This window comes from Hemiscyllium ocellatum, chromosome 48, assembly GCF_020745735.1.
Source record: "Hemiscyllium ocellatum isolate sHemOce1 chromosome 48, sHemOce1.pat.X.cur, whole genome shotgun sequence".
Taxonomy (NCBI): Eukaryota; Metazoa; Chordata; class Chondrichthyes; order Orectolobiformes; family Hemiscylliidae; genus Hemiscyllium; species Hemiscyllium ocellatum.
Window position 1 is genome coordinate 21,766,718 of NC_083448.1, and position 27,720 is coordinate 21,794,437.

Sequence of the window (27,720 nt, forward strand, 5' to 3'; positions counted from 1 at the left end):
TAGGGTGAGCTCCACCCGAATCCTGCTGGGACCAGAGCCCTGGCAAATCATCTGTGGGTATGGAGATGGACAAGGTGTGAGTCATGCTCGTGTATTCATTCATTGTTGCTTCTTCATGGAGTCTGGCTCACATGTTCTCAAACATTGTTTTGTTGCTCTTCCTACTGCTTATATATCATTCTCACTTCCCCATTCCCCCTTCTCCTTCCCACTTACTTCTATTCTCCCTCTATCAATCTTGTTGTCTCACTGTGTTGCTCTTCGTGTTCTCACTGCTGTGCATTTCATTCGCTGTTTTCTCTCCCTTCCCACCCTGTCTATTCTCTCTCTTTTCCCACCTTCTTCCCTGCCTCCCATCTCCTCCCCTCTGTCTTCCTTGGTCCCTCTTCTCTATCTTTTCCCTCTGTTTTACCTCTCTCCCCTCTGTTTTATCTCTCGCCCCCTCTTCTCTCTCACTCTGTCCCTCCACTGTCTCTGCCAGGTTCCAGAGATGAATGGAAGTGAAGGACACTTGGCGTGTTTAGATGTCGCACCCCCCGATCAGGCCAGGGGTAAGTTATCATTTAACATGTCAAAGGGAAGGACATAAGACTTAATGCTTTCGACAATGTAGAGGCAGCTTTATTCTGTAACTAAGCCTGGGCTGTCCCTGCCCTGGAGCATTTGATGGGGCAGTGTCAAGGAAGCTTGACTGTTTATCTAACTGTCTGGTCTCCCTGATTCTGGGAATGTTTGATGTGGAGGATGAGCTTTTCTATGTTTATGTACAGTTTGCCCTGTTTGTGCAGTTATTGTGCTCAATGCTTGTTCTTCCAAACCCTCTTGCAGTGGAGGCTGGATCAGCTCAGGGTAAAACCAGAGGTCGACGGGAAAAGATCTGGATAAAGTACGAAGGTGCTGGCCCGATGGATGAAGTCGGAATGCCTATTGCTTCCAGATCAGTGAGTGAGAATTTTGTGACAGAATATTCTTGACTCACTGTGACTTTGCCTTCCTCATTGATATTCATACTTTCAGCAGATAACTTCAGCAAGTCAAGGACAAGCTCACTACAGCAACCAGTGTGAAGTCATGCAGTCAAAACACTGAATCCAAACTTACCAGATTTCCAGTTACTGCCTGTGCCATATCCCAGACCCTAGGATTACGGCACGTTTACAATCCCGATTTCCAGATGTCTGCCCGTTCCCAGTACCTAGAATCTGGGTTTTAGGCCCTCGGGTGTTACTCCAATCTATCCTGATTCTCCTATGTGAGTTCACAGCTGTATAGAGAGACTGCATGGAAATGCTGAGAGCAGAAGACTATTTCTGCAAACCCTGAACCACTTGGATCTGCAGTGGATTTCTGTTCAAATACAATGGTCCTGGTTTTGCTTTGAACATTGTTAGTAATGCTGAGTGAAAGGTGCATCATGATTGTAGGTCTTTTACAAAATCCAAGATACCTCCATACGATAAAGATCATGAAGATGGAATGGCACAGTGTCTCAGTGGTTAGCACTGCTGCCTCACAGCGCCAGGTACCCAGGTTCGATTCTGGCCTCGGGCAACTGTCTGTGTGGAGTTTGCACATTCTCCCTGTGTCCGTGTGAGTTTCCTCCCACAATCCAAAGATGTGCAGGTTAGGTGAATTGGCCATGCTAAATTGCCCATGGTGTTCAGGGATGTGTAGGTTAGGTGCATTAGTCAGGTTTTGGGGGTGGGGGGGTGGTGGTGGGGGGGTAAAGGTAGAGTAATAGGAAAGGAAAATGTTACAGGGTGGGTTACTATTCGGAGAGTCTGTGTGGACTCGTTGGGCTGAAGGGCCTGTTTCCACACTGTAGGGATTCTCAGATATGTGGGAGATACGGATTCGGGTGAGAGGCTGCACGTTTGATGGAGCTGTGCATCTCATTCTCTCTCTCTCTCTCTCTCGTTCTTGCTGTCTGACTCTTGCTGTGTTTTGTGTTTTAACAGAGTGTAAACAAGCCAAAGGATTGGTACAGGATGATGTTTCAACAGATTCACAGCAGACCCACAGGTAACTAAGAAACTGACCAGGCAGGGAGGAAGGAGGTGGAATTGGGAGTGACAAGGTGAAGAGGCAAGGAGGGGAGGATGAAGATGAGAGAAGGGACACAGAACACGGCCAGGGGGAGCAGCTGTCGTCCAGAAGTTGAAAGATTGACTCAATTTAGACAACAGCCTTCCTTATCTCAGAACATCCTGAAGTGCTTCACAGTGAGATGACACACAGCAAGCAGCTCTGAAGACTGATCCAATGATTTGTTTTCCTGACCTTGGTTCAGAAATGAAGGTTAGGCAGAATGCCCTAGTTCCAGTTTTAGCCATGGGATCTGTGGCATTCATCCATGCGGGAAAATAGGAGTTCTGCCTTATAGCTCATCCAAACAGCACAGTACTCCCTCACTGACACTGGGCATTCCAGCCTGGTGTGACATTTCCAAGGTCTGCAATGGGGTTCAAACTCACAGCCTTCTAACTCAGAGGCCAGAATGCCTCCGAGTGGGCCTCAGTGTCTGCTGGAAAAGGCAAAGCCCCAAAGATTTTTTTCTCCATTGAATACCTGACTTTAGACTCTGGGCTTTGTTGCTTGTTTGGCTGGAGAGAGTTTTGGCCTTGAATTGCCCATTGAGATGCACTCTGGATCTTCAGAAGGAAGTGGCTTCTTTAGAAGATGTGATGTGGAGGTGCCAGTGTTACACTGGGCTGGACAAAGTCAAACATCACATGACGCTGGGTTATAGTCCAACAGGTTTATTCGAAAGCTTGCACCTTCAAATAAATCTGTTGGACTATAACCCGGTGTCATGTGATTTTTGCCTTTGTTGGTGAAGAAGTGTCATACTGGACTTAACTCATTCGCTCTGTTTCTCTCTGCACAGATGCTGTTAAACCTGCTGAGTTTCTCCAGCATACTCTCTGTTTGTTTCAAATTTCCAAGTGTCTGTAATATTTGCTTTTATTTTACTCAGTCTTCTTCACTGGTGACCAGTACTTCTGGAGGGAATGGATCCCTCAATCCTTGGATCCCTGGGTAGGGGATTCTGGAGGGAATGGATTCCGGGGAAAGGGGAATCAAGTGAAAGTGGAGGAATAAGTCTTCTCTTTTCAAAGTGTTATTTTGCTGAAATCACAATCAAGCGTTGGATTGATCCGACGAATGTCTGTTCACAGATGATGAATTGGATGCCTACGATGTAACAGACCAATCAAACGGTAAGTTCCTCATTAACTTTTACCTTCAAAAACAGCCATTGCTCACTCACCAATCTTGGCGCAGACTGACATTGAGAGACATTTTGGGGAGATTGATATCAAGAAACAAAGAGGTTATGTGGTCTGTTCCTTGTGTTTGCAAGTGGACGTCTGTGAGGAGTCAGGGTGACAGGGGCCACACGGGCTGAAGTGACGAGAGCCTGAATGGTCTCCATGTGTTCCGATGTTTGTGCACTTCGTGTGTGATGAGTTGCAAGATTTTTGTGTGGCTTTTTAGTTCTGATGGAGTTCTCATGTTCAATTTCCTTTGTTCTGGGTGAGAATTTATTCCACAGAAATTTGTTCACCCCAGAATAAACTGCTAGGGGTCAGTGAATGAAGCTGATAAACTCCAACATAGGCTGAATGGACTGAACATTGTAGTTTCTTATTGCACTTTGGAAAAGAGGCTGCGAGTTGTGTTCTTGCAGACTTTGTGGTAAAAGTACTGCCACAGTATTGTTCGGGAGGGAATTTCAGGTCTTTGAGCCAATGATCTGATACTGAATCAACAGGCATCACCATAACATGTAACTAGTATGCAGTTGCTGTTGGTTCCCCTTGAGACTTGCCAGAGTGGGGCACAGTGCCCAGCGTTCTCACTGGTCACTGAGCTTTTGCAGTCACCATCAGACAGCCTCACTTCTTCAGTGAAACAAAACGAAAGCTCTACAGCATGGAAATAGACCCTTTGGTTCAACCCTTCCTTGCCAATCCTAACCTAATCTGCCAGCACATGGCCCATATCCCTCTAAACCCTTCCTATTCATATACCCATCCAGATGCTTTTTAAATGCTGTCTTTGTACCAGCCTCCACCACTTCCATACATGTACCACCCTCTGTGTGGAAAAAGTTGCCCCGTAGGTCTCTTTTATATCTTTCCCCTCTCACCCTAAACCTATGCCCTCTAGTTCTGGACTCCCCACCCCAGAGAAAGACTTATCTTATTTATGCCTCTCATGATTCTATAAATCTCTATAAGGTCACCCCTCAGCCTCTGATGCTCCAGGGAAAACAGCCCCAGCCGATTCAGCCTCTCCCTATAGCTCAAATCCTCCAACCCTGGCAACGTCCTTATCAACCTTTTCTGAACCCTTTCAAGTTTAACAACATCCTTCCGATAGGAAGGAGACCAGAATTGCAAGCAATATTCCAAAAGTGGCCTAACCAATGTCCTGTACATGACCTCACAACTCCTATACTCGATGTTCTGACCAATAAAAGAAAGCATACCAAACATCATCTTCACTATCCTTTCTACCTGCGACTCTATTTTCAAGAAACTATGAACCTGCACTCCAAGATATCTTTGTCCAGCAACACTCCTCAGGACTTTCCCATTAAATGTATAAATCCTGATCTGATTTGCTTTTCCAAAATGCAGCACCTCACATTTATCTAAATTAAATTCTGTCCGCCAGTCCTCAGCCCATTGGCCCATCTGATCAAGATCCTGTTTGAGGTAACTTTGAGGTAACCTTCTTCACTGTCCATGAACCTTCAATTTTGGTGTCCTCTGCAAACATACTAACTATACGTCATATGATTACATCAAAATCATTACTTATGAATGACGGAAAGCAGCAAACCCAGCACTGATCCTTGTGGCACTCCACTGGTCACAGGCCTCCAATCTGAAGAACAGTCCTCCACCACCACCCTCTGTCTTCTACCTTTGAGCCAGTTCTGTATCCAAATGGCTAGTTCTCCCTGTATTCCATGAAAACTAGCCTTGCTAACCAGTCTCCCATGGGGAACCTTGTGGAACATCTTACTGAAGTCACATCTACTGCTCTGGCCTCATTAATCCTCTTTGCTAATTCTTCAAAAAACTCAATCATGATCGTGAAACATGATTTCCTACGCACAAAGCCATGCTGACTATCCCTAATCAGTCCTTGCCTTTCCAAATACAAGTAAATCCTGTTTGGGTATTTTGAGGTAAGACTGAGACAACAAAGAGTTTCTTCTCTCAGAGGGTTGTGAATCTTTGGAGCTGCTTGCCACAGAGCTGTTGAGGCAGAGTCCTTGAGTACATTTAAGGTGGAGATAAATCAATTCTTGCTAAGTCAGGGAATTGAGGGTTATGAGGAAAGGGCAGGAAAATGGATGTGAGGAATGTTCGATCAGCCATGATCTATTTGAATGGTGGAGCAAGCTTAAGGGGCTGAATGGCCTCCTTCTGTTGCTATTTCTTATGGTCTTACTAATCATCTGGTGGGACCAGTTAAGGGGTTTCCTAGATGATGTGCTGTATTTCCAACATCTTTATTTCAGCCTTTTGTGTTTCAGGAGAGTCCCAATGCAGAGATGAGCTCCAGCATTTGACAAACGTGGAGTTTCCAGATTCTGATGCCCTTCAGCCAGATTTCACCCTCAGTCATTGGTAGGCAATATGTTGGAGTTCTGGACTGGGAAGGGTTAATGCCTGTCCCTTTGAGGAAACACTCATTCCTTTCAAATGACACCAGCTGTCATTCTGACAGTCCCGTTGTGGAATAAATATTCCTGAAGAGGCCACAGTGGGAGGTGTTTACCACTTTCAGATGCACAGTGGGGAAGCCAGTGAAGGGGTTAAATTCAGCTGTTAAGTGCAACCATTCTGGCTGAGTGCTTCTTCTCTCAGCAGGGAATGCTGCATGCATTCCTTCCACAGTACACAGCCCGATCCAGGAATCTGATCCAGATTCAGAACACTCCTGCTCATGGAGACTGTGACCAGACAGCTCAAACACCCCCCAGTATTGCCCCTCCTCACTCTCTCTACTGCATCTCTCTCCAAGCTCCCTCTCCTTTCACTCCCTTGCTGCTCACGCTCCTCCCCTTATTTCGTCTGCCTCCCATTCTTCCCTCATGCACTCCCCCACCCCCCCATTCACAGATTCTCCCTTCCCATTGTCACTCTCTTTTCCCCTTTCCACTTTCTGCTGCTTGCCTCTGACTAGTTTGAGGGGCTGAAAGGCCTCCTCCTCTTCCTGTCTGGAGACCCCAGAGGGGGAGAGCAAGAGGCCAGGTTCCTTTTCAGGCAGCAAGCCAAACTGCTGAGAATAGAGAGAGAGAGAGAGAGAGCAGCGGGAAGATGTTGCCTTCTTTTATGTGACTGAGCAATGAAACAGTGATTGTGGAATGTGAGCGATGTGTTTGTGTTCAGCTCAGCCACAGACTGTAGTCTCAACATGTTGTGAAATGTGGAGTTTCTCCAACAAATGCTCAGCCTTGGCTCTCATCTCCCTAAGCAACCATAACGCTTGATTTGGCATTTCCTTTCTGATCTGCAGGAAGGAGTTGGAACTCCGAGGAGTGGAGAGTGAAGGCCTGAGGCTGCAGGCTCAGCACAACAGCATCTTCAACTATGAGCCAGGAGACTGGACAGTGCAGGGGCCAGAGGAACAGGTCAGTCACTTTCTGGTTCTCAACTCTCCCTCCCTCTTTGGCTCCACCTCTCTCTTTCTGGCACAGTGTATCTCTATTTGTTCCTCTCCATATCTCATCTCCCTTCTCTCTTTCTGTCTTCCTATCTATCTAACTCTGCCACTAGCTATTCCCCCTGTCCCTGTCTCTCTCTCTCACACACACACAGGAGTATGAGCCAGAAGACCATACTGAGGAAGACGTTAACAGTCTGCAGTTTTGTAACTCACTCTCTTTCTCTCTCTATTTCCCTTTTTCTCCCTTCACCTCAGTACTCCTCACTCAACTCTACTTTTATCCCACATTATCTCCCGGTCCTCCTATTGCACCCCTTTCTCCATAATCCATTGTCTCACTCTCTTTTTTTACTTTCTCTTCTTCCTGTCTGTTTTTAGACTGTCTCTATTTTTGTCTTTGATTATGTCTCTGTATCTCCCTCTGTCTCTCTCTGTTGTTTGGTGGGAATTGTTATCTCAATGTTGTTTGGCTGTGCCTATCTCTTGGGAGAGGGACACAGGATCAGTGTCAGACTGTGAACTCAGCTCTTTCACTCTGCAGAACTTCAGACTGTGTTTGTGAAAACTGGAAGCCTCTGACATAAGCTAACCTTTTATCTGGGTCAGTTTGTCTCAGATCAAATAATCAAAATATTTTGCCTAACCTGAGATGATCTGACCACTGGAAACTTCAGATCAGCATTGTGAGTTCAAGAAGTTTTGGCTCTTTGCAAATTATATACGATTCTTCAAGCTGGTTACTGAGTGACAGTGTGAGGGAGTGGGATTAACATCAGTGGGGATACTGTCAGTAACACAGGGCGCTGTGGGGGGCCGGCCGAGGAGTTACTGAGTGACAGTGTGAGGGAGTGGGATTAACATCAGTGGGGATACTGTCAGTAACACAGGGCGCTGTGGGGGGCCGGCCGAGGAGTTACTGAGTGACAGTGTGAGGGAGTGGGATTAACATCAGTGGGGATACTGTCAGTAACACAGGGCGCTGTGGGGGGCCGGCCGAGGAGTTACTGAGTGACAGTGTGAGGGAGTGGGATTAACATCAGTGGGGATACTGTCAGTAACACAGGGCGCTGTGGGGGGCCGGCCGAGGAGTTACTGAGTGACAGTGTGAGGGCTCTGGATTGGCATCAAGGGAGTCACCGTATGCTGGGGCGGGGGAGAGTTCATTCAGTATTTACTGTTGCCTGCATTGATGGTGCTCCATTTCCAATATTTTAGGCTGAATTATCTGCTCTGAATTCTTCAACCAGGAAACTCTCAAACTCCATCGAGGTAAGGGACTCCCTCAGCTCATGGCTGTATTCTGAAACGAAGGTTTGAATCAGGTGACTGGTGCCTGGGTCTTGCTTTGTCACCTCTGACCCTCTCTGTCCCACATTGAAAGTTGTCCAGAAGTGTGAAGGGACAAGTTGGTAAAGAAGAAGTCTTGAAATCCAAACTCACATACTGCAGCAGGAGTCAGAATATTCTCTGAACAGATAGCAAGTGGCACAGAGATATGAAGGGAGAGATAGAGCAAGAGTTAAAGACAAATTGCAGGACAGATTGAGTTACAAAAAAGAAGAGCAAGTAGAGAAAGAAAGGAACAACTTGCATGAAAGAGATAAAATGAGGGGGTCAGTAAGATGGAGCAAGATAGAGTCAAAATGAGGGTCTTCATCAGGAATGGGAGCTTATGCTCCAAAAGCCGACTCTCCTGCTCCTCGGATGCTGCCTGACTGGCTGACGCTTTCCTGCACCACACATTTTGACTCTGATCTGCAGCATCTGTAATCCTCACTTTCTCCTCCAGAGTGAGATAGAGGTAGAGAAGTTGCCCTGTCAGAGCTTCCTACACAATCTAACAGCTGATGATGAAGTGGATGACATATTTTGTTAGATAGAAGATCAGTTAACAAGAGGGAAACTGAGATCTAAGGTGAATGGATCATGTTTCGGTTGGCAAACCTGAACTGTTAGAGTGCCACAGGGATCAGTGAAGAGACCTCAACCTTCTACAATCAAACTCACCAATTTGGCTGAAGGGGCTGAATAGAGAGTGACTATTTTGCCAGCAAAACAAATGTCATTTACAAAATACCTTGCAAGGACTGTAACAAACACTACATTGGACAGACAGGCAAGAAACTGGCCATTAGGATACAATGAACACTAACTAGCCATCAGAAGACATGACCCACTATCACTAGTACCCTTACATACAGACGAAGAAGGTTGCCACTTCGACTGGGACAACACATCCATCCTCGGACAAGCTAAACAGAGACATGCACAGCAATTCCTGGAGGCCTGGTATTCAAACTGGAAAACACCAGCACTTCACCGGAGGCTCACTGATGATGTTACCGGGCATGACAACGAAATGTCTGAGAACAAACCTTCCAGCTCAGTGAGCAAACTTACAACCTGAACCTCAACCTGAGCTACAAATGTTCTCAAAAATCGTACTGAAACTGAGTTTGGTGGACAAAGGAATCAAGGGGAGCAAACAGAAACGTTGAGTGGTGATCTCAACAAGACAAGTCACAATCTCAATCCATGGAGCAAGTTTCAGGGCTGAATGACCTACCCTTGTTTTAAAGCTGTATGTCACTATGGAAAGTGTCAGTGAGATTGAAATGAAGGTGTTACGACATGGGGTAAACCTTGCTACTTAATTTAAACCAGCAACACAGAAAAGATTTATCCTGTGCAGTAATTTGTGAAAATTCGACAGGCCAAGAACTAGTTAAAGTAAAAGTAACAACTTTATTTTTTAAAGTATAATAAGAATAATTAAGTAATAATTATTTACAACACTTTCCTCTCACCTATCTTTTACTTTCCCTTCCATAACACTAGTCCGATAAACCCCCACCGCCCTCTACCCGATTAAGATTGACCAAAAATTCAAGTTTTCAAAACCAGCCAGCTGTTGAATCTTCTATTTGGATCATCCTGTGTCTTCTTTCCTTCTTGTTAGGGATTATTCTTCACAGGTCATGGATTGAGAAAGGTACCTTTTAGAGAGCTATTCTCCAGGCAGCCTACAGATGTTGTTGGTTTGGTAATTCTCCTCTCAACTGTTCAATTTTCCCCAGTCTTATTTCCCCCCAAAGCAATGGGATTGTGTCGTTGGCTCTTAAGATTGTCAATATACTCAATTCCAGCTTGATTGGAGTTTGGTATTTTTTGGGGTATAATTTAAACTGATTGGTCTAATTTAAATCTGTTTTGTCATTTCCACGCAACCAGCTACACTAGCTATGAACCACATGTTAATTATACCTTGTTGAGAACACTTGGTACTGTCCAGTTGTTCTGCTAGGTTTTAACTCTCTTAAAGGTACAGTACACTTACATCTTCTTAACAAATGTGAAGAAAAAGAAAGCTAGAAAGTGGAAGAGAGTCAGGAAAGTGAAAAGAGAGAAAGACAGAGAGAGAGAGACAGAAAGAGAGAGAGAAAAATGTGTAGAGAGAAAAAGATAGAAACTGGTAAAGAGAGCGAAATGATGGGAGAAAGAGAGATGAGAGGAAGATTGGAAACAGAAGTAGAGAGATAAAGAATGAGAATGATAAATGGAGAGAGATGGCTGGGGAGATCACTCTCTGGCAAGAGTGAGGGAAACCCAGTCCCAGATGTAAAGCCACTTAATGGAGAGGCAGAGAGGTTGCAAAGAGACAGGACTGTCTGTGCACTGAAGGTACATTGTGGCTTTGTGTCAGGGAATGATTATTGTTTATTGTTACAGACTTCACTCGAGAAAGAGCTAAGCCAGTTGGAAGCTGAGTTGGATTCTGATCTACAGAACCTAAAGCTGCGGCTGGCAAAGAGAGACGGGAAGTGCCAGGTACAGATCTCCCTGCTCATACATCCCTGAGACAACAAGTAACTTGGCACTGGGTCCTGAACATGATTTCAGCTCATCCATTTTCTGTCTCACAAAACACTCCTGGCTGGCATCTGGTCATTGTCCCTGCAGAAAATTCAGCTCATACTGAACTGTCCTGTCAGGACCCCAACTCACACTGACAACTGGTCAGCCCTCACTCTCGAAACTCACTGCCTGTCACAAACTGTCTGCCGTGAAGCAACATTTTCATGCCAATTTTCAAATCACTGCATCGCTTCCAATGTTCTAAATCCAGAATTCTATTGTGATCTCAGAACTCCTCAAATCGATGCTTCCCTGATGTAAATCATTCATCCATGATAGATTTATGGAGATTAACACACGTATTGTATGTGCAGTTATAGCAGATCTACCACTCACCATGGGGGCAGGCCCTTTCTTTGCATCAAATCTCTCTGGCCTGCTTGATGCAGTGTGTTTCAGTGAGGCCATAGAACATGGAAACAGACCTTTCAGTACCACTCCACCATGCTGACCAGGCATACTAAACTGAACTTGTCCCACTTGCCTGTATTTGGTACATATCCCTCTAAACCTTACTTATCCATGTACTTGTCCAAATGTATTTTAAATTTTCTAATTGTACCCATCTTTACCATTTCCTCCAGCAGCTCATTCCGTACAGGCACTGTCTTGTGTGTGAAAAAATTGCCCCTCATGTTCCTTTTCAATCTTGCCTCTCTCACTTCAAACCTATACCTCTGGCTTTGTACTCACATACCCTTGAAAAATGATTATGGATGTTCACCTTATCTATGCTCCTCCTGATTTTATAAACCTCTGCAAGGTCATCCCTCAGCTCCTGAAGTTCACAAAACAATTCCCCTGTCTAGCCAGCCTCTCCTTTTCACTCAGATATTCCAGGCTCAGCAACATCCTTGTAAAATTTCTTCTGCACCTTTTCTCATGAGAACAGGTTCTTGTGGTTAATAAGAGGCCACTCATTCCTCCTAGCAGCAGTTACATTGACATGATAGGCATTGGTACAGAGCTGTTCCCTCTCACTCCTTCCAAAGCAGAAGCTGTTTTGCCGTAAGTCAATTCCACCAGGCTGAGTGGGGTGTAAGACACTTCTCAGTATTAATCCTTTCAGACCCTTACTCCCTGAGACAACAGTTTGCCTTCAGCCTGGAGCCTCACCTTTGGAACTACTTCCTGACCTCTCCAGCCTCTCTTTCCTCTCCTCTCCTCTCCTGTCCTTCAGGCACAGCAGAAAACCTACACATCTTGAACCATGGTCACCTGCCCAATCTCTCTGCCTCACTATCAATTCTTGCCTGGTATTGTTCCCGTGAAGCACCTTCAGAGATTTGATGAGAATCTCTATCACTTTGTAAGTGCCTCATAAAAACAGTTTTATTCCTTCAGTGAATTGGGCAAAATGCCTGTCCAATTTCCCCCTGTCCCCTCAGCATTTGGAGCCCCTCACACCATCTCTGCCAAAAGATTCCTGTCCCTCTATTCCACACAACAGCTGCACAACCATCCTCACTTACTTCAGTGGCAAGGTATTGCTCACCCCCGTCAAACCTCCCAGGACAGTGACAGGGACAGTGACAGACGGGGTGAGATATAGACACATTGTTTGATTTGCTGGCAGCTTTTCTACCCAGGGATGATATCAGGTGGAGTTTAGGACCCAGTGTTGACTTGTTGACTAACTGTTAGTAACTGACAGCTTCCAAGAATTCCCCATTCCGATCATTCCACTCTGTCTCCTTCTGAGTTCCGGACTTTGGTCTTTCAACACTTCTCCGTCTGCTTTCTTACAGGAAAGCTCGGGAAGACGGCAGTTTCAAGGGCAGCCTGCTAGTGTCAGGTGAGTGTGAACTGGTTAGCTGTGGACGCAGAAAGGCAGGGTAGGGCCGGAAATAAGGTCAGTCTTCACCTGGGGATCACTGGTAATTGACAGCATTTTGGGTGGAATTCTTCCAGCCACTTCCTGAGATTAAGGTGCCTACTAGGTTTACCAGAAACCACAGTACACGTTGTTCTAAAACAGGTCAACAGAAAGACTGTGTGACACTACGTATCTGCTTTAACTTGAGTGTATGACTGAGTGTTAGATTGAGGGGCGTGGGATATATCAGTGTGTTACAATGAAGGGTGTGGGATATATCAGTGTTACAGTGATAGGTGTGGAATATATATGTGTGTGTGGTATATCAGTGTAATACAGTGAGAGGTGTGGGGTATATCAGTGTGTTACAGTGAAGGGTGTGGGATATATGAGTGTGTTACAGTGAGGGGTGTGGGGTATTTCAGAATGTTACAGTGAAGAGTGTGGGGGATATCAGAGTGTTACAATGAGGAGGTCTGGGGTATATGAGTCTGTTACAGTGAGGGTGTGGGATATATGAATGTGTTACAGTGAAGGGTGTGGGGTATATCAGTGTGTCACAGTAAGGGGTGTGGGGTATTTCAGAGTGTTAAAATGAGGGGGTGTGGGGTATATGAATGTGTTGCAGTGAGGGTATGGGATATATCAATGTTTAGGGTGTAGGTTTGCTCACTGAACTGTAGGTTTGATATCCAGATGTTTCGTTACCTGGCTAGGTAACATCATTAGTGACCTCCAAAGTGAAGCGATGCGAAGCTGTTGTCTCCTTTCTATTTATATCTTTCTCCTGGATGAGGTTCCTGGGGTTTGTGGTGATGTCATTTCCTTTCGTTTTCTGAGGGGTAGATAGATGGTATCTAGATCTATGTGTTTGTTTATGGCGTTGTGGTTGGAGTGCCAGGCCTCTAGGAATTCTCTGGCTTGTCTTTGCTTACCCTGTCCCAGGATAGATGTGTTGCCCCAGTTGAAATGGTGGTTTTTTTTCATCCGTGTGTAGGGCTACGAGGGAGAGAGGGTTGTGTCTTTTTGTGGCTAGTTGGTGTTCGTGTATCCTGGTGGCTAACTTTCTTCCTGTTTGTCCTACGTAGTGTTTGTGGCAGTCCTTGCATGGAATTTTGTAGACGACATTCGTTTTGTCCATGGGTTGTACTGGATCTTTTAAGTTTGTTAGTTTTTGTTTGAGAGTGTTGGTGGGTGTATGTGCTACTAGGATTCCGAGGGGTCTCAGTAGTCTGGCTGTCATTTCTGAAGCTTCTTTGATATATGGTAAGGTGGTTAGGGTTTCTGGCTGTGTTTGGTCTGCTTGTTGTGGTTTGTTCTTGAGGAATCTGTGGACTGTATTTTTTGAGTATCCGTTCTTCTTGAATACATTGTATATGTGGTTCTCCTCTGTTTTCTGAAATTCATCTGTGCTGCCGTGTGATGTGGCTCGTTGGAATAGTGTTCTGATACAGCTTCGTCTGTGTGTGTTGGGATGGTTGCTGGTGTAGTTAACTATTTGGTCAGTGTTTGTCGGTTTTCTGTATACATCGACGACACCCTCACAGGCATAAAGTTCACCAAGGAGGAAGAAAGTGACAACAAACTTGCATTCCTGGACGTCACAGTGGAAAGAACAGACAACGGAGAACTACAAACCTGCGTATACAGAAAACCGACAAACACAAAGAAACAGTGATAGACTGGGTGAATGAGCAAAACTGTGGCTGATGGATTTCAATGTCAGAAAGCATGAGATGATCCATTCTGGACAGGTAACGGATAGAGTGGAATGCTTTCTAGTAGGTATGAGGTTATATGTAATGAATATCCAAAGATAAGTACATGAATAAGAAAGGGGCCAGACGTAGGCAAGTGGGACGAATTTGGCTTGGAAATATAGTTGGTATGGACTGGTTGGAGTAAAGAATCTATTTTTATGCTGTATGACACTCTACCTCGATGACTGTTGGGGATTCAGGTGCATTGATCTTCAAAATGCTATGAACAGTTCTGGAAAATAATGCTGGCTTTTATATCGAGAGTATTAAAGTACAAGGATGCAGAAAGTTAAGCTGTTCATAATGGGCGGCACGGTGGCACAGTGGTTAGCACTACTGCCTCACAGTGCCAGAGACCCGGGTTCAATTCCCGCCTCAGGCGACTGACTGTGTGGAGTTTGCACATTCTCCCCGTGTCTGCGTGGGTACCCTCCGGGTGCTCCGGTTTCCTCCCACAGTCCAAAAATGTGCGGGTCAGGTGAATTGGCCATGTATGGGATAAATGTATGGGAATGGGCCTAGGTGGTTTGCTGTTCGGAAAGTCAGTATGGACTTTATGGGCCGAAGGGCCTGTTTCCACACTGTAAGTAATCTAATAAAAAAAAACCCTGGTTAGACCTGACTTGGAGTGCTGTGAGTAGATCTGGGCACCACACCTTATGTCCCATTTCTTGGCGATGGAGGGAGTACAACATAGGTTTACTCAGACTGAGGGTATGGCCTCAGAGTAAAGGGAACAGAGATGAGGAGAAACCTCTTTCGCCAGAGAGTGGGAAATCAATGGAATTCACTGCCACAGAAGGCTGTGGAGGCCGGGTCATTGAGTATACTTTAGACAGAGATAGATAGGTTCTTGATTGTCAAGGGGATCAAGGGTTACCTGGAGAAAGCGGGAGAATGGGATTGAGAAACTTATCAATGGGCTGAGTGGCCTTATTTCTGTTCCTGTGTCTTATGATCTTAATGACACCTGGACTTCAAGGGTTACGTTATGAGGGGAGTATGCACAAATTAGACCTGTTTTCTCTCAAGTTTGGAAAGTTAAGGAGTGATCTGATCAAAGTCTTCAAGATTGGTTAGGGATTCTAGAAAGAAGAGGTATAGTCTGAGAATGAGGGCCAGACTGTTCAGGAGAGATGTGAAGAAACGATTCTGTACAGAAAGGGCGGTAGATGCTTGGAAATCTCCTTCATAAATGACAGTCCATGCTGGATCATTTGTTAATTTTAAATCTGAGATGGATAAAGGTATTAAGGGATATGGGTCAAAGGCAGGTACACAGAGTCAGGCCACAGATCAGCAGGATCCTGTTGATGGTGGAACAGGTTCAAAGAACTGAATGGCCAACTCCTGGCCCTGTGATAATATTGAATGGGAGAGCAGGACTAATGGACTGAATGGCCTCCTCATGCTGCTATTTCTATAGCATTGCAAGCAGTTTTGTAAAAATGTCCAGACAAGAGTTCAGATAACATTCAAGTTGCCTCCTTAGCTCCTAATTTACAAAGTAATTATTCTGCAGACACCTTTGCAGGGGTTCAGTCAAACTTAATCTTGTTGCTAAATGGATAGTGTATCAAGCTAAAAATAGCTCAGAGTCTGTAGTTAGCCTCGTCAGGGTCTGCTGTCGTGGCCATTTTGGAAGCTGCCAGTTGGTTGTTCATGAGGGCCCAGTGAGAGTGAATGAACATAGACTAGCTGTACCTATCAGGAGTGGGCTTTGCATCAGAAACAGCTTCCTCCATTGTCCCCCCAACAGCAGGCCAAGACCCTGTGTTAATATTCAACAGTGTGACCCGGCGTGGGGGTTACGGTTACAGAGTTCAGCTCTGACGAAGAGTCATCTCGACTGAAAATGTTAGCTTGTTCTCTTTCCATGGATCCTGTGATCCCCAGCATTTGTTGTTTTCAATGCAGATTTCAGCATCTGCAGTAATTTGTTGTTTACAGTGAAGCAGAGTATGACCATCCACTATGTATCCAGGAGACAGACTAGCAACCTCTGTGTGCTGAGGCAAACACAACAAGTTCCTTCCAGCCTGTTCCCCCACTGTAGCGTGACCTTGTCCTGAGTCATGTTCTGAAACCTCACTGTCCTTCATTCAAAACTCCTGTTGTAATTCTTTGACTCCAACCCTAAGCCTTAGCTTCTGCTGCTGTGTTGTATAACTGTATCAGGTTTTCAAACATCATTCAGCATTTCCACGATAAGGCCAGAACAGAAGGCCTTTTCTCATTCTTTCACCTGAACATCACTGTCAAGGGCATCTGTGTGATGTTATATGTACTACTATCTAATGCAAAAGTGTGATATAACATGATCCTGTCCTGTTCGCCAAGCTGGGAATTTGTGTTGCAGACGTTTCGTCCCCTGTCTTGGTGACATTCTCAGTGCTTGGGAGCCTCCTGTGAAGGGCTTCTGTGATCTTTCCTCTGGCATTTATAGTGGTTTGTACCTGCCGCTTCCGGTTGTCAGTTCCAGCTGTCCGCTGCAGTGGCTGGTATATTGGGTCCAGGTCGATGTGCTTATTGATTAAATCTGTGGATGAGTGCCATGCCTCTAGGAATTCGGACAGATAACCAGGTTTGACCTACAGAGGATGGAACCTGAAAGCAACAACACCCCCAGATTCCTAAAGTGCACAAATCAGACATCCCACTCAGACCCAGAGTATCACTACCAGGGACACCAACACACAAACTAGCTAAAGAACTACAGCAGAAACTGAAACACCTGATCAGCGGATCCAGGCACTCTATACAGTCAACACAGGAATTCTTGGACATCATCAGAAATATACACATAGACAAGGAAGAAACCATGGTCTCATTCGATGTAACGGCACTGTTCACCTCTTTCGACAAAACCCTAGCCAGAGAAACAATATCCAACCTGCTGGACATACAGAACAGACAACAAAACGGGGAACCTATCAACAAAGATGGCCAGAAGCGGTAACGCAAAGGTTAGAACAAACAGTCTTACTGCAAATTCAACCCAAACTCTGGGTCAGATATGTAGATGATACCTTTGTAATAATTAAAAACACACAAATAGAGAACACACACCGGATCATCAACGTCACACTCACAGGAATCCGATTCACGAGAGAGGAAGAAAAGGACAACCAGCTTCCATTCCTAGACGTGATGGTACAGGGAACACTGAACAGAGAATTCACCACAAAGGTATACAGGAAAGCCACACACACAGACCAAGTCCTAAACTACGAAAGCAGCCACCTCAAAACATACAAAAGAAGTTGCATTAAGACACTGTTCAAAAGGGCCACAACACACTGTAGAACACCAGAACTGCAAAAAGAGGAAGAAGAACACCTCTCCAATGTATTCGCCAAAAACGGATACCCCTGCAATTTCATCAACAGATGCCTAAGAGAAAGACAACGGAACGAGGACATGCCGCAACCCAAAGGACTAGCCGCACTCCCATACATCAGGAGTATTTCCGAACTGACAGCCAGACTGCTGCGACCACTAGGACTCATAACAGCACACCAAGCAACAGCCACGCTCAGACAACAACTCACCAGGACGAAGGACCCGATACGCAGCATGAGCAAAACCAAAGTAGTGTACAAAATCCCATGTAAGCACTGCACAAAACTCTACATAGGACAGACAGGAAGACAGTTAACGACCCGCATCCATGAACACCAACTAGCCACGAAACGACACGACCAGCTATCCTTAGTAGCCACACACTCAGATGACAAGCAACATGAATTCGATTGGGACAACACCACTATTATAGGACAGGCCAAACAGAGAACAGCCAGGGAATTCCTAGAGGCATGGCACTCATCCACTGATTCTATCAACAAACACATTAGCACAGAATTAGCACAGAAGCGATTCACAGGAGGCTCCCAAGCACTGAGGATGTCATCTAGACAGGGGACAAAACATCTGCAACACAAATTCCCAGCTCGGCGAACAGAACCACAACAACGAGCACCCGAGCTACAAATCTTCGCACAAACGTTGAATGATCCTGTCCCTTGAGACAGTGCTGTTGGGGGCCTTTCAATCAGCTCTATCTTACCCTGTGTTATGTTGGAGCACCTTAGAGGGCAGTTATACTATTTTGGTGTGGGGCTGCAGTCACAACCAGGCTGAATCTGGGCAGGAGTCATACCTGCAGCCGTTGAGTGGGGCTTGGTTATTATAAGACGACAGTCGTTTCCTGATTGTCTGTACTGAATCTCACTGAAACAGATTGGAGATTCACCTTGTTGGATTGAGGGCCGAGGCATCAACAGGATTGAGCTGGGAAGAAATTGACTGTCCTCACTGGGTCTCCCTGATTTAACATGAGATCTGAACGCACAGATAGTCTAGAGATCATGAAACGGGCTTCTTTTCTCCACTGGCATCAGATTATTCCAAATATGGTCGGAAATTAAGGTAGGGCAAGGAAGACACAATACCAACATGGAATCGAGCCTGTGGTTTACATCTTCTGGAAGAAACATGTTTTCTGTCTGATCCTTGTTCCCATCAGACATCCATTTGTAACCCAAAGACAGCTTTTCTTCCAGAGGAGGCCTGTTTGACCAGCTTAGCTACCACCACTTGATCCCTGTTACCATCTATTAGTAGAGGTTCTGAATCACTGGGTAAAACTGAATTTGACTGGGTGGGGTCTGTTTTTGAATCAACTCACCCATTTGAGAAGCAATGATGAATGCAAACTGTTATTGAACAAGCATTAGTGGGAGAGGCCAACAGTATTCAATGGAGGGAGAGAGAAAGGGAGGGGCAGACTGAGAGAGAATTTCAGCGATCAAGTCGAAGAAAGAAAGAATTGTGCATAATTTAGTAAGAAACATGCAGGTCACTCAATGGAATGCAGACAGACTTATTAATATGCAGGAGAGACTCATTAATATGCAGGAGATAGCTGTTGCTGTGTCGGACAACGTGATTAATATACAGAACAGCTTTGCAGGCATGGTTGGCTCAGTCTTGTTAATGAATAGCTCTTTAGAAATGAGAATGGCCTGACAATGTTGGGCTCTGAAGAATAAATGCAGTCCAGTGACAGCTGATGCTGGTGTTATCTGTCAATCTGCGAGCTGTGTGGGAGCAGAGGGATTTGGGGGTTTATTTGGAGCAGTCCTTCAGGCAAAGACCTGGTCTAGTCATAGATTTCCAGCCAGAGACAAGAGTTTCAAAGTGAATAAAAAGTTGTAAATCTCTGCAAAGCCTGGTACCACAAGACCACAGTTGGAGACTGTGTACAAGTTTAATCTCTGCACTGTAAGTGGATGTTGAATTTATTTACGAAGATGTTTTGCTCATTCACAACGATAGTGCCCAGCCTGAGCAAGGACAAAATGTTCAGAAGTTGGAGTCCTATAAAATTGGAATCATTAACTTTGTCTCCCTTGCACAGACATTGCCTGACCTGCTGGATATTTCCAGCACTCTGTTTCAAGGACACATTGTTCTGCCTCTGTTTCCACACTTTTCCCTATGTCATTTTGTACTTTCTGATTCCTGTTTGTTTGTTATCGGGTGTGACTGCTGTCATTTTAGTTTCTGAAAATAGTTTGTCAGTGGAGTTTGGAGCAATGTTCTTAGTTTTATTCGGCTTGTCAATGTTTGATCGGATGCTATGAGTCGAGACTCCCCTTTGGGTGTAGATTGAAGAGAGGGTTTCCAGGCTGGGTTTTACCACCCTGAGTGAACTGTATCACACTTTACACTTTTCTCTTCTTGCTCCAGTGTAATGAGCTCACCTCCCGGGTGGGAGCAGTCGCCCGTCAATCTCCAACCCAGTGGTCAATGCAGCAAGTTGCCTGGCAACCACAGCCTCCATGGAGACACTGGCACCAGAGATCACCCAGCATCTTCGGGAGGTGAGAAGAAAGGAGTTGCATTTCACTAGCGCCAGTCAGACAGTCAAGATGTTCCAAACCAGCTTGCAGCCAGTTTACTCATGTTTGAAGTTTGATTATGTAGGAAGCAAAGCTGCAGGTTTACCCTCAAGCAGCTCCCACGTACAGCAGCAGGATCAGTGTTCGAGCAGTGATGAGAAAGGCCAGTTGGCGGAGAATGCTGCCATCAGTCCACTTATTCTTGTGAGGAGCTTTCAAGCAGTCTGTGGTGAAGGATGGACTACAAACAAGTCTTGTAAGACGTGGCCCTTGTCTTAGACAATAACATCGCAGTGATTACGTACAGGTTACATTAACTCTGGGATATGAACAATGATTAACAAGAACTAAATAAGACGCATGAATCTCCATGAAGAGACCAGGCCAGACTCCATTTGCTGTGTGCCCAACCTGCGTAACACTGCCCCTCTTGGTTTGTGGTTGTACTGCAGAGTCAGCAGAGCTGTAGCTTAGCTCAGATGAATCTTGTCATATCCATCCAATTATACAACAACAAGAACCAAACAGCTCCTTTCAGAAATGTTGTTGAGGGATGAATATTTGGCCCCAGGGTACACAGTACAGATTGACAGGCCCTGTGTTGTTCTGTCAGAGTGCTGCACTATCAGAGATGCCATCTCTGAGGTCAGCTGATAAAGCAAAGCATTTGCTCCTTTTTCAGATGTGACAACCATGGCTCCACATCACGAAGTTGATCAGTGGCTATAAAACAGTTTGGGGTATTCTGCGATGGTGAAAGGGTGCAATGGAAGTGCTAGCCTTTCCTTTCTCTTTCTTTGTAGGTCCTCGGAGCTGTGTGAATAATGGGAACAGTCCTAATGGGAGACAAGACAACCTGCCAGATGGGCCACACATCTCTGAAACACGAAAGGTAAGCTCAGAGACTGGGCTGGGTAGCAACAACAGGCTGAAGGTCACTCAGTGCAGTATTTTGTGTTATTTAATCCCGAACATAGTCCTCAAATCTCATCGCTCAGAGGTGCAAATGATTTTTAGCTGCAGGCACAGCCAGTCAGGAAGATGAATTATGTGGTCAGTTGAATAGCCAAGAAACTTTCCCCAGTGTTCTTTGGGGAAATACACCAAACAAACAATATTCCCTGTGAACTGAACAGGTGTGCAGCCTTCCATAAATGTGGAAGGTCACATACAGGAAACAAACTGGCAGCAGAAGACAGTATTTCCATATCAGAACTGTCTTCAGCCTAAAAGCCAGACTGCCACCCGACATTAGGGCAAGACCGAGACAGTGCTGCCCTGTCTACAATCCTGCTCTTCGGATCATCAATTCTCAGATGGTTAAAAAAATCCCAAGTACTCTTTGAAAGATCAGAAGAATGAAGAGGGAGCTTTGTCCTGGATCTAACCCTGTTATGGACATGGTTGCTGTGGACAATGTTCAGGGATCTTTAAAAGAGCAGAGAGAACTTCACATTCCGTTTAACAAAGTAAAGGAAGCTATACATTCTCCCTCTTGTGGGAGTAGTTGATGGGGACAATGCACGTATAGGGAGATTTACAGTCAGTATAAAAGGCGAGAGCAAATTTTATTCTGTGCCTGTTTGAATGTGAATTCAGTGAATACATTTGGAATTGAAAATCTGGCTAATGGTGACCACCAATGGAGCTTTGTCAATTGTCAGAGAACCTATCTGGTTCACCACTGTCCTGAAGGGAAGGAAATCAGGCATCCTTACCCCTGCCTGGCCTGCACATGACTCCAGACTCACGGCGATGTGTCTTAACTGGCCTCTGGACAATTACAGGTGGACGAATAAACGCTGGCCTAGGCAGTGAAACACAAATCCTATGAAAGAATAAAGAACAGAAAAAACTGAATTGAATCAGTTTGTTTCTATTGGGAACCAGGCTGGGAGCTTAACCCCTACAGACTCTTCTCTCCTCCTAACCCTTCTTTTTATCTTCACAGATGAAGGCAGCACGGGCCAAGTTTGACTTCCAGGCTGAATCTGCAAAGTAAGTTGAGTGTGCCAGAACCAGTGAGATTGAGATATGACTGAACATGATAAAGTCAGGTGGGCCTGAGACCCAGTGAAAGCTGGAACAAGTCCATCTGCAGAAGAGGCTGTGCCCAGTTGGCACAAACCAATATTAAAGCTGGGTTTGGTCCCTGTGAGTCAGAGAAGCGGGAATTTCAGTAGCCAGTGACTCCCTCACTTTCTCATATGTAGATTCAGTGATTGAATTCTGGGAAACCCTTGTGGTTGAATAGATCCTGCTGGGCAGTCTGTCACTGAGGACTCAATCAGTTACTGGGAGGGCATATGAGGTCTATCCAACTGTATCCAATGCGGACAAATTGTTAGGATTCAGAAGAGTGGGAGCTAAGTGTCTGTGTAAGTTCGTTCTCTCTTTCTGAAATTCCCACTCTCCACAGATGTTGCTGTCCTGCCCTTGAGCAGCTGCTCTAAGATACCTTTTTTGTCTTAGATGATAGGACTGGACATTGGCTGCTCAGTGTATTGTGTTGCAGTCATTTCTCTTTGAATTATGGGCATCCTACAACCTTTGATCATTGCTTTGACATGATGTATATGGTTTGCTCTCCAGGGAACTTACTCTTCAGAAGGGAGACGTTGTTTACATCCACAAAGTGCTCGACCAGAACTGGCTGAAAGGGGAGCACTATGGGAGGCTTGGGATCTTCCCAACATCTTATGTTGAGGTATTGTGTTCTGGTATGATTTTCCTCTCTCACACAAGGATAAAAACTCACCCATTTCTGGGAGGACTGCAAAATAAACTAAATCACTGGTTCGTTGCTCGAAGGACAGAGAAACCCACACAGACACGGGGAGAACGTGCAAACTCCACACAGACAGTTACTTGAGGCTTGAATTGAACTTGGGTCCCTGGCGCTGTGAGGCAGCAGTGCGACTGGGCCACCATGCTGCCCTCAACAATATTCTAGTGATAATACGACTAGGACATTGCCTCCCCTAACAGAGCAGTATCGGGCGACGAGAGGCCTGTGACATTTCACTGCAATCCTAGGCTTAGTGGGCTCACAGAATCGTTACAGCATTAGTGACTGCCAATCTCCCGCTTTTCCCCCATATTGACTCGATTCTCTGCTGTGAACTGACTGGTATTTCATCTCTTGCTTTCCTATTTCAGTTTATTCCTGACACTGAGAGACCAACACCAATCAAGAACCCACCCATCCAAATCCTGGAGTATGGAGAAGCTGTTGCCATATTTAACTTCAAGGGAAATTTAAGTGTGGAGCTCTCTTTTCGCAAGGTATGTGTCTGAAAAGTTTAAATTTAACAAAAGTCCAGATTATTTGGAACATGACAGCCTTCAAATGAGGGTGCAAAATCAGGAAAATGGGTCAGGGGACAGACAGCAGAGCTTGCACAGGCATGAATCGCTGAATGTCCTCCTCTCGCGCTGTATCATGCTCAAATTCTGAAATAATATTTCTTTCGCTGTCTCTGTCTCTCTGTCTCTGCCTCACACTTTCACTCTCTCCTTCACTCTAGGCTCCCCGGCCTGAGTGTCAGCGCCATCTTGTGGGAATGTGGAGATTTGCACAGGGATTGTGAACTGGTTCAGGCAGCAGGAAGTTACACTCCAGCGATTTCAGGTTCAGTGAGTGTTGGAGCAGTTGTGCATTCCCTGCAATTCACCAGATTTTTGACAACATTCCCAGTGACTGTATTGTCTTACTGACCCAGTCTGTACAGGGACTCTTGTTTGGACTCCAACAGTACCTTTGTTATACTGTGGGGAGAACACTGTCACGGAAGAAGCTCATAGAGAGCCTGCTTGTCACGATGGATATCAAAGCTACAGTGGAGCAGCTGATGCTGCACCATCAGAGCTTCTTAAGCAGGGGAAACCAGCAATCCTGCAGCATCTGCACAAACTTCCCAGCCTCTACAAGAGGTAGAGGCCAGTGCGGTAAGAAATGTGTGATGAAAAGATTGTGACCCTGCCCAAGAACAAGGGTTGCTGCAGCCAATTGCAACAACTGTCAACATCTCTCCCTCCTGCTGCACATCACGGGAAAAGTAGTTGCTCAAATCACCCTTGGCAGACTGCAGGTCCTGGTAAGACATATCCAACCCTCATCCTAAGTAATGGTATGATCTACAATTGATGTGATCATCCAACAGCTGCAAGAGAAAAGCTCTGAACAAAGGAGATAATGCCTTCATCAATCTCACGAAGGCATGCAAACATGTGAATAGCTGGAAAATATTTGCTGCCTGTTAAACTCCTCACTGTGACCTCCTCGACTGATAACAGTATGGTGGATAAGGCCAGCTCATGATCGGACAACATCAGAACACTTTCCTCAGCATATTATTCTCTTTGCTGCTGTCACAGGCCTTCAGCTCATCAACAGAGAATGTCTCCTTAATGATACAGAACTGACAGAAAGCTGTGCTTGCCTGAGATCCAAGGCAAAAGTGCACCAAATTCTTATCTGAGAGCTGCTTAACGCCACTGATCCCACATGAACATTCTGCACTGAGGAACATTTTCAGTGCAAATACACAAACTCTCTCACACCTGGAAACGGTCTATTTTAACCATCAACATCAGGAAGACAATGCCATCATCCAGGATGTTGCTACCCTGCCATTTATCAACACTGAGTGTGACTTCATCTACTTCGGCGTTGCAGGTCTCACTCATCTATCACTTGATGCTGAAATCAACACAGGCAACACAAAAGCTGCAGTGCTGTATCTGAACTGAGTAACAGAATGATTACCAACAGCGTCTTGATCAAGAACACCACACTGTGAGTGTACCAAACCCTAACCTCTACAAGCTCTTCTACATAGTGAGGCCTGAGAACCATATGTTAGGTAGGTGAAAAGGCTGAGCTATTTCCACCTTCTCTGTCTCAGATATCTCTGGCATGTCTTGGTCAGACAAGCTTACCAAATCATTGCGAAGCCAACAAGTCTGTATTGGCTGGGCCACATTCATTGAATGAAGGCGAGCTGTACACTCAATGATCTTCCACATAGTGAGCTGACCATTGGGCCACACCATCCTGGCACGCATATCTCTGGATTGAGGACACCTGCAAGCAAGGACATTAACACTGCCAACTGGGAGATGGTGGAAAGGTGAACAGAAGCAGAAACCGCAGCTAGCTGAGAAGAGGGCCCTGAGAAACAGAGCTTGTGAGTCATACCCACTGTCTTCTTCTGCAGCAAATATCCCAGAGATTTCTGTGCTAATGTGAGCCAAACACAAGGCTGACGATCACAGGGAAACCATCACCTTAGGAGACAGAAGGCCGCCACAGACAGTGAGCCTTGTTCAGAGTGGGAGTAAGCCAAGGACAAGGAGAAAACTTTATGAGTGCCCTATGAGTGCTGCAGTGGAAAGGAATTGATGCAGACGTGCAGAGCTCAGTGAGAAACTTGGGTGAGTGGAAAGTTAGACAAGTGCAGAAAGTTGAGTTGCCAACTGCAGTTTGAACCTGGGCAGTGACCAAAATGAGAGAGTGATCCATGTGCAGGAATCATGGTTGAGGTGGTGTCAGCAATTTTAAAAAGTGTTAGCAGAATGCTTGCCTTATCCCAGATATCATGAATATGGACAACACTGACAGCATATTTAGTCCAAGTGATCCCTCCTGGTGTCTCTGCTCCACAAGAGTACATTCAATCGTGGGTGGCAACTAGTGGGCAGCACGGTGGCACAGTGGTTAGCACTGCTGCCTCACAGCGCCAGAGACCCGGGTTCAATTCCTGACTCAGGCAATTGACTGTGTGGAGTTTGCACGTTCTCCCCGTGTCTGCGTGGGTTTCCTCCGGGTGCTCCGGTTTCCTCCCACAGTCCAAAGATGTGCAGGTCAGGTGAGTTGGCCAAGCTAAATTGCCCGTAGTGTTAGATGAAGGGGTAAATGGGAATGGGTGGGTTGCGCTTCGGCGGGTCGGTGTGGACTTGTTGGGCCAAAGGGCCTGTTTCCACACTGTAAGTAATCTAATCAATCTCCTACATCCCATTCTATTCCCCCATTAGATTGTTTTCTGACTTCTATTTCTGTCCTGAGTCTCCTTCTCTCTACAAGTGAAAACATCTTCTCCACATCTATCCTTTCAGCTCTTTTCATAAATTTAAAGATATCAACCAGATAATCCTGGTTTCTGAAGATAGAAGTTAACTCTGGTTTGAGGATGTCCATGTTCCTGGATGTGGGTAATCGCAACATCTTGTAGAATGATCAACAGTTATGACAGCAAATGCATATTGCACCTTTAATTTTATAAAACTACCAAAGGCACTTCCCAGGAGCAGTTATCGAGGAAAGGTTTCGTTACCAAGTCACATCAGGAGGTGTTGAGAAAGTTGTGTAACAGTTTAATTGAACTGGGTAGTTTTAAGGAATATGTTAAAGGCAAAGTGAGATTTAGAGGTGCAAGGGGGTTGAGGGAAGAAATTCCAGAGCTTAGGATCCAGGCAGCTGAAAACATGATGCCAAGGATAGAATGATGGAAACTGAGAATGTGTAAAAGGCCACACTTAATAAAGCATAGAGAGATTTGAAAGTTGCAGACGTAAAGGAAATCAAAGTTGGTGAGAAGATTTGTAGCTCGGGTGCTCGTTGTTGTGGTTCTGTTTGCCGAGCTGGGAGTTTTTGTTGCAAACGTTTCGTCCCCTTTCTAGGTGACATCCTCAGTGCTTGGGAGCCTTCTGTGAAGCGCTTCTGTACTGATTCCTCCGGCATTTATCGTGGTGTGTCTCTGCCGCTTCCGGTTGTCAGTTGCTGTCCGCTGCAGTGGCCAGTTTATTGGGTCTAGGTCGATGGGTTTGTTGATAGAATTTGTGGATGAGTGCCATGCCTCTAGGAATTCCCTGGCTGTTCTCTGTTTGGCCTGTCCTATAATAGTGGTGTTGTCCCAATCGAATTCATGTTGCTTGTCATCTGAGTGTGTGGCTACTAAGGATAGCTGGTCGTGTCGTTTCGTGGCTAGTTGGTGTTCATGGATGCGGGTCGTTAGCTGTCTTCCTATTTGTCCTATGTAGTGTTTTGTGCAGTGCTTACATGGGATTTTGTACACTACATTGGTTTTGCTCATGCTGCGTATCGGGTCCTTGGTCCTGGTGAGTTGTTGTCTGAGCGTGGCTGTTGCTTTGTGTGCCGTTATGAATCCTAGTGGTCGCAGTAGTCTGGCTGTCAGTTCCGAAATGCTTCTGATGTATAGTAGTCTGGCTAGTCCTTTGGGTTGCGGCATGTCCTCGTTCCGTTGTCTTTCCCTTAGGCATCTGTTGATGAAATTGCGGGGGTATCCGTTTTTGGTGTACACCTTGTATTGTATAGGTGTTCTTCTTCCTCTTTTTGTAGTTCTGGTGTGCTGCAGTGTGTTGTGGCCCTTTTGAATAATGTCCTGATGCAACTTTGTTTGTGCGTGTTGGAATGGTTGCTTTCATAGTTCAGGACTTGGTCTGTGTGTGTGGCTTTCCTGTATACCTTCGTGTTGAATTCTCCGTTCAGGGTTCTCTGTATCATCACGTCTAGGAATGGGAGCTGGTTGTCCTTTTCTTCCTCCCATTCCTAGACGTGATGGTACAGAGAACCCTGAACGGAGAATTCAACACGAAGGTATACAGGAAAGCCACA

The 27,720-nt window shown here is 45.5% G+C and overlaps 1 protein-coding gene across 3 annotated transcripts in view; it reads left to right on the plus strand.

The window, feature by feature from the left end:
* The window catches only part of LOC132836943 (vinexin-like), a 53,609-nt gene that overhangs the window by 17,010 nt on the left and 8,879 nt on the right, over nt 1-27,720 (plus strand). For all 3 annotated transcript variants that reach the window (XM_060856522.1, XM_060856521.1, XM_060856523.1), the window contains 14 exons: nt 482-551; nt 829-941; nt 1,959-2,022; nt 3,180-3,221; nt 5,555-5,648; nt 6,541-6,655; nt 7,906-7,959; nt 10,420-10,518; nt 12,354-12,400; nt 19,933-20,066; nt 20,888-20,976; nt 22,036-22,082; nt 22,677-22,791; nt 23,244-23,369. In XM_060856522.1, coding sequence (XP_060712505.1) covers nt 482-551; nt 829-941; nt 1,959-2,022; nt 3,180-3,221; nt 5,555-5,648; nt 6,541-6,655; nt 7,906-7,959; nt 10,420-10,518; nt 12,354-12,400; nt 19,933-20,066; nt 20,888-20,976; nt 22,036-22,082; nt 22,677-22,791; nt 23,244-23,369 — 1,209 coding nt within the window. The remainder of the gene's footprint in view (nt 1-481; nt 552-828; nt 942-1,958; nt 2,023-3,179; nt 3,222-5,554; nt 5,649-6,540; nt 6,656-7,905; nt 7,960-10,419; nt 10,519-12,353; nt 12,401-19,932; nt 20,067-20,887; nt 20,977-22,035; nt 22,083-22,676; nt 22,792-23,243; nt 23,370-27,720) is intronic.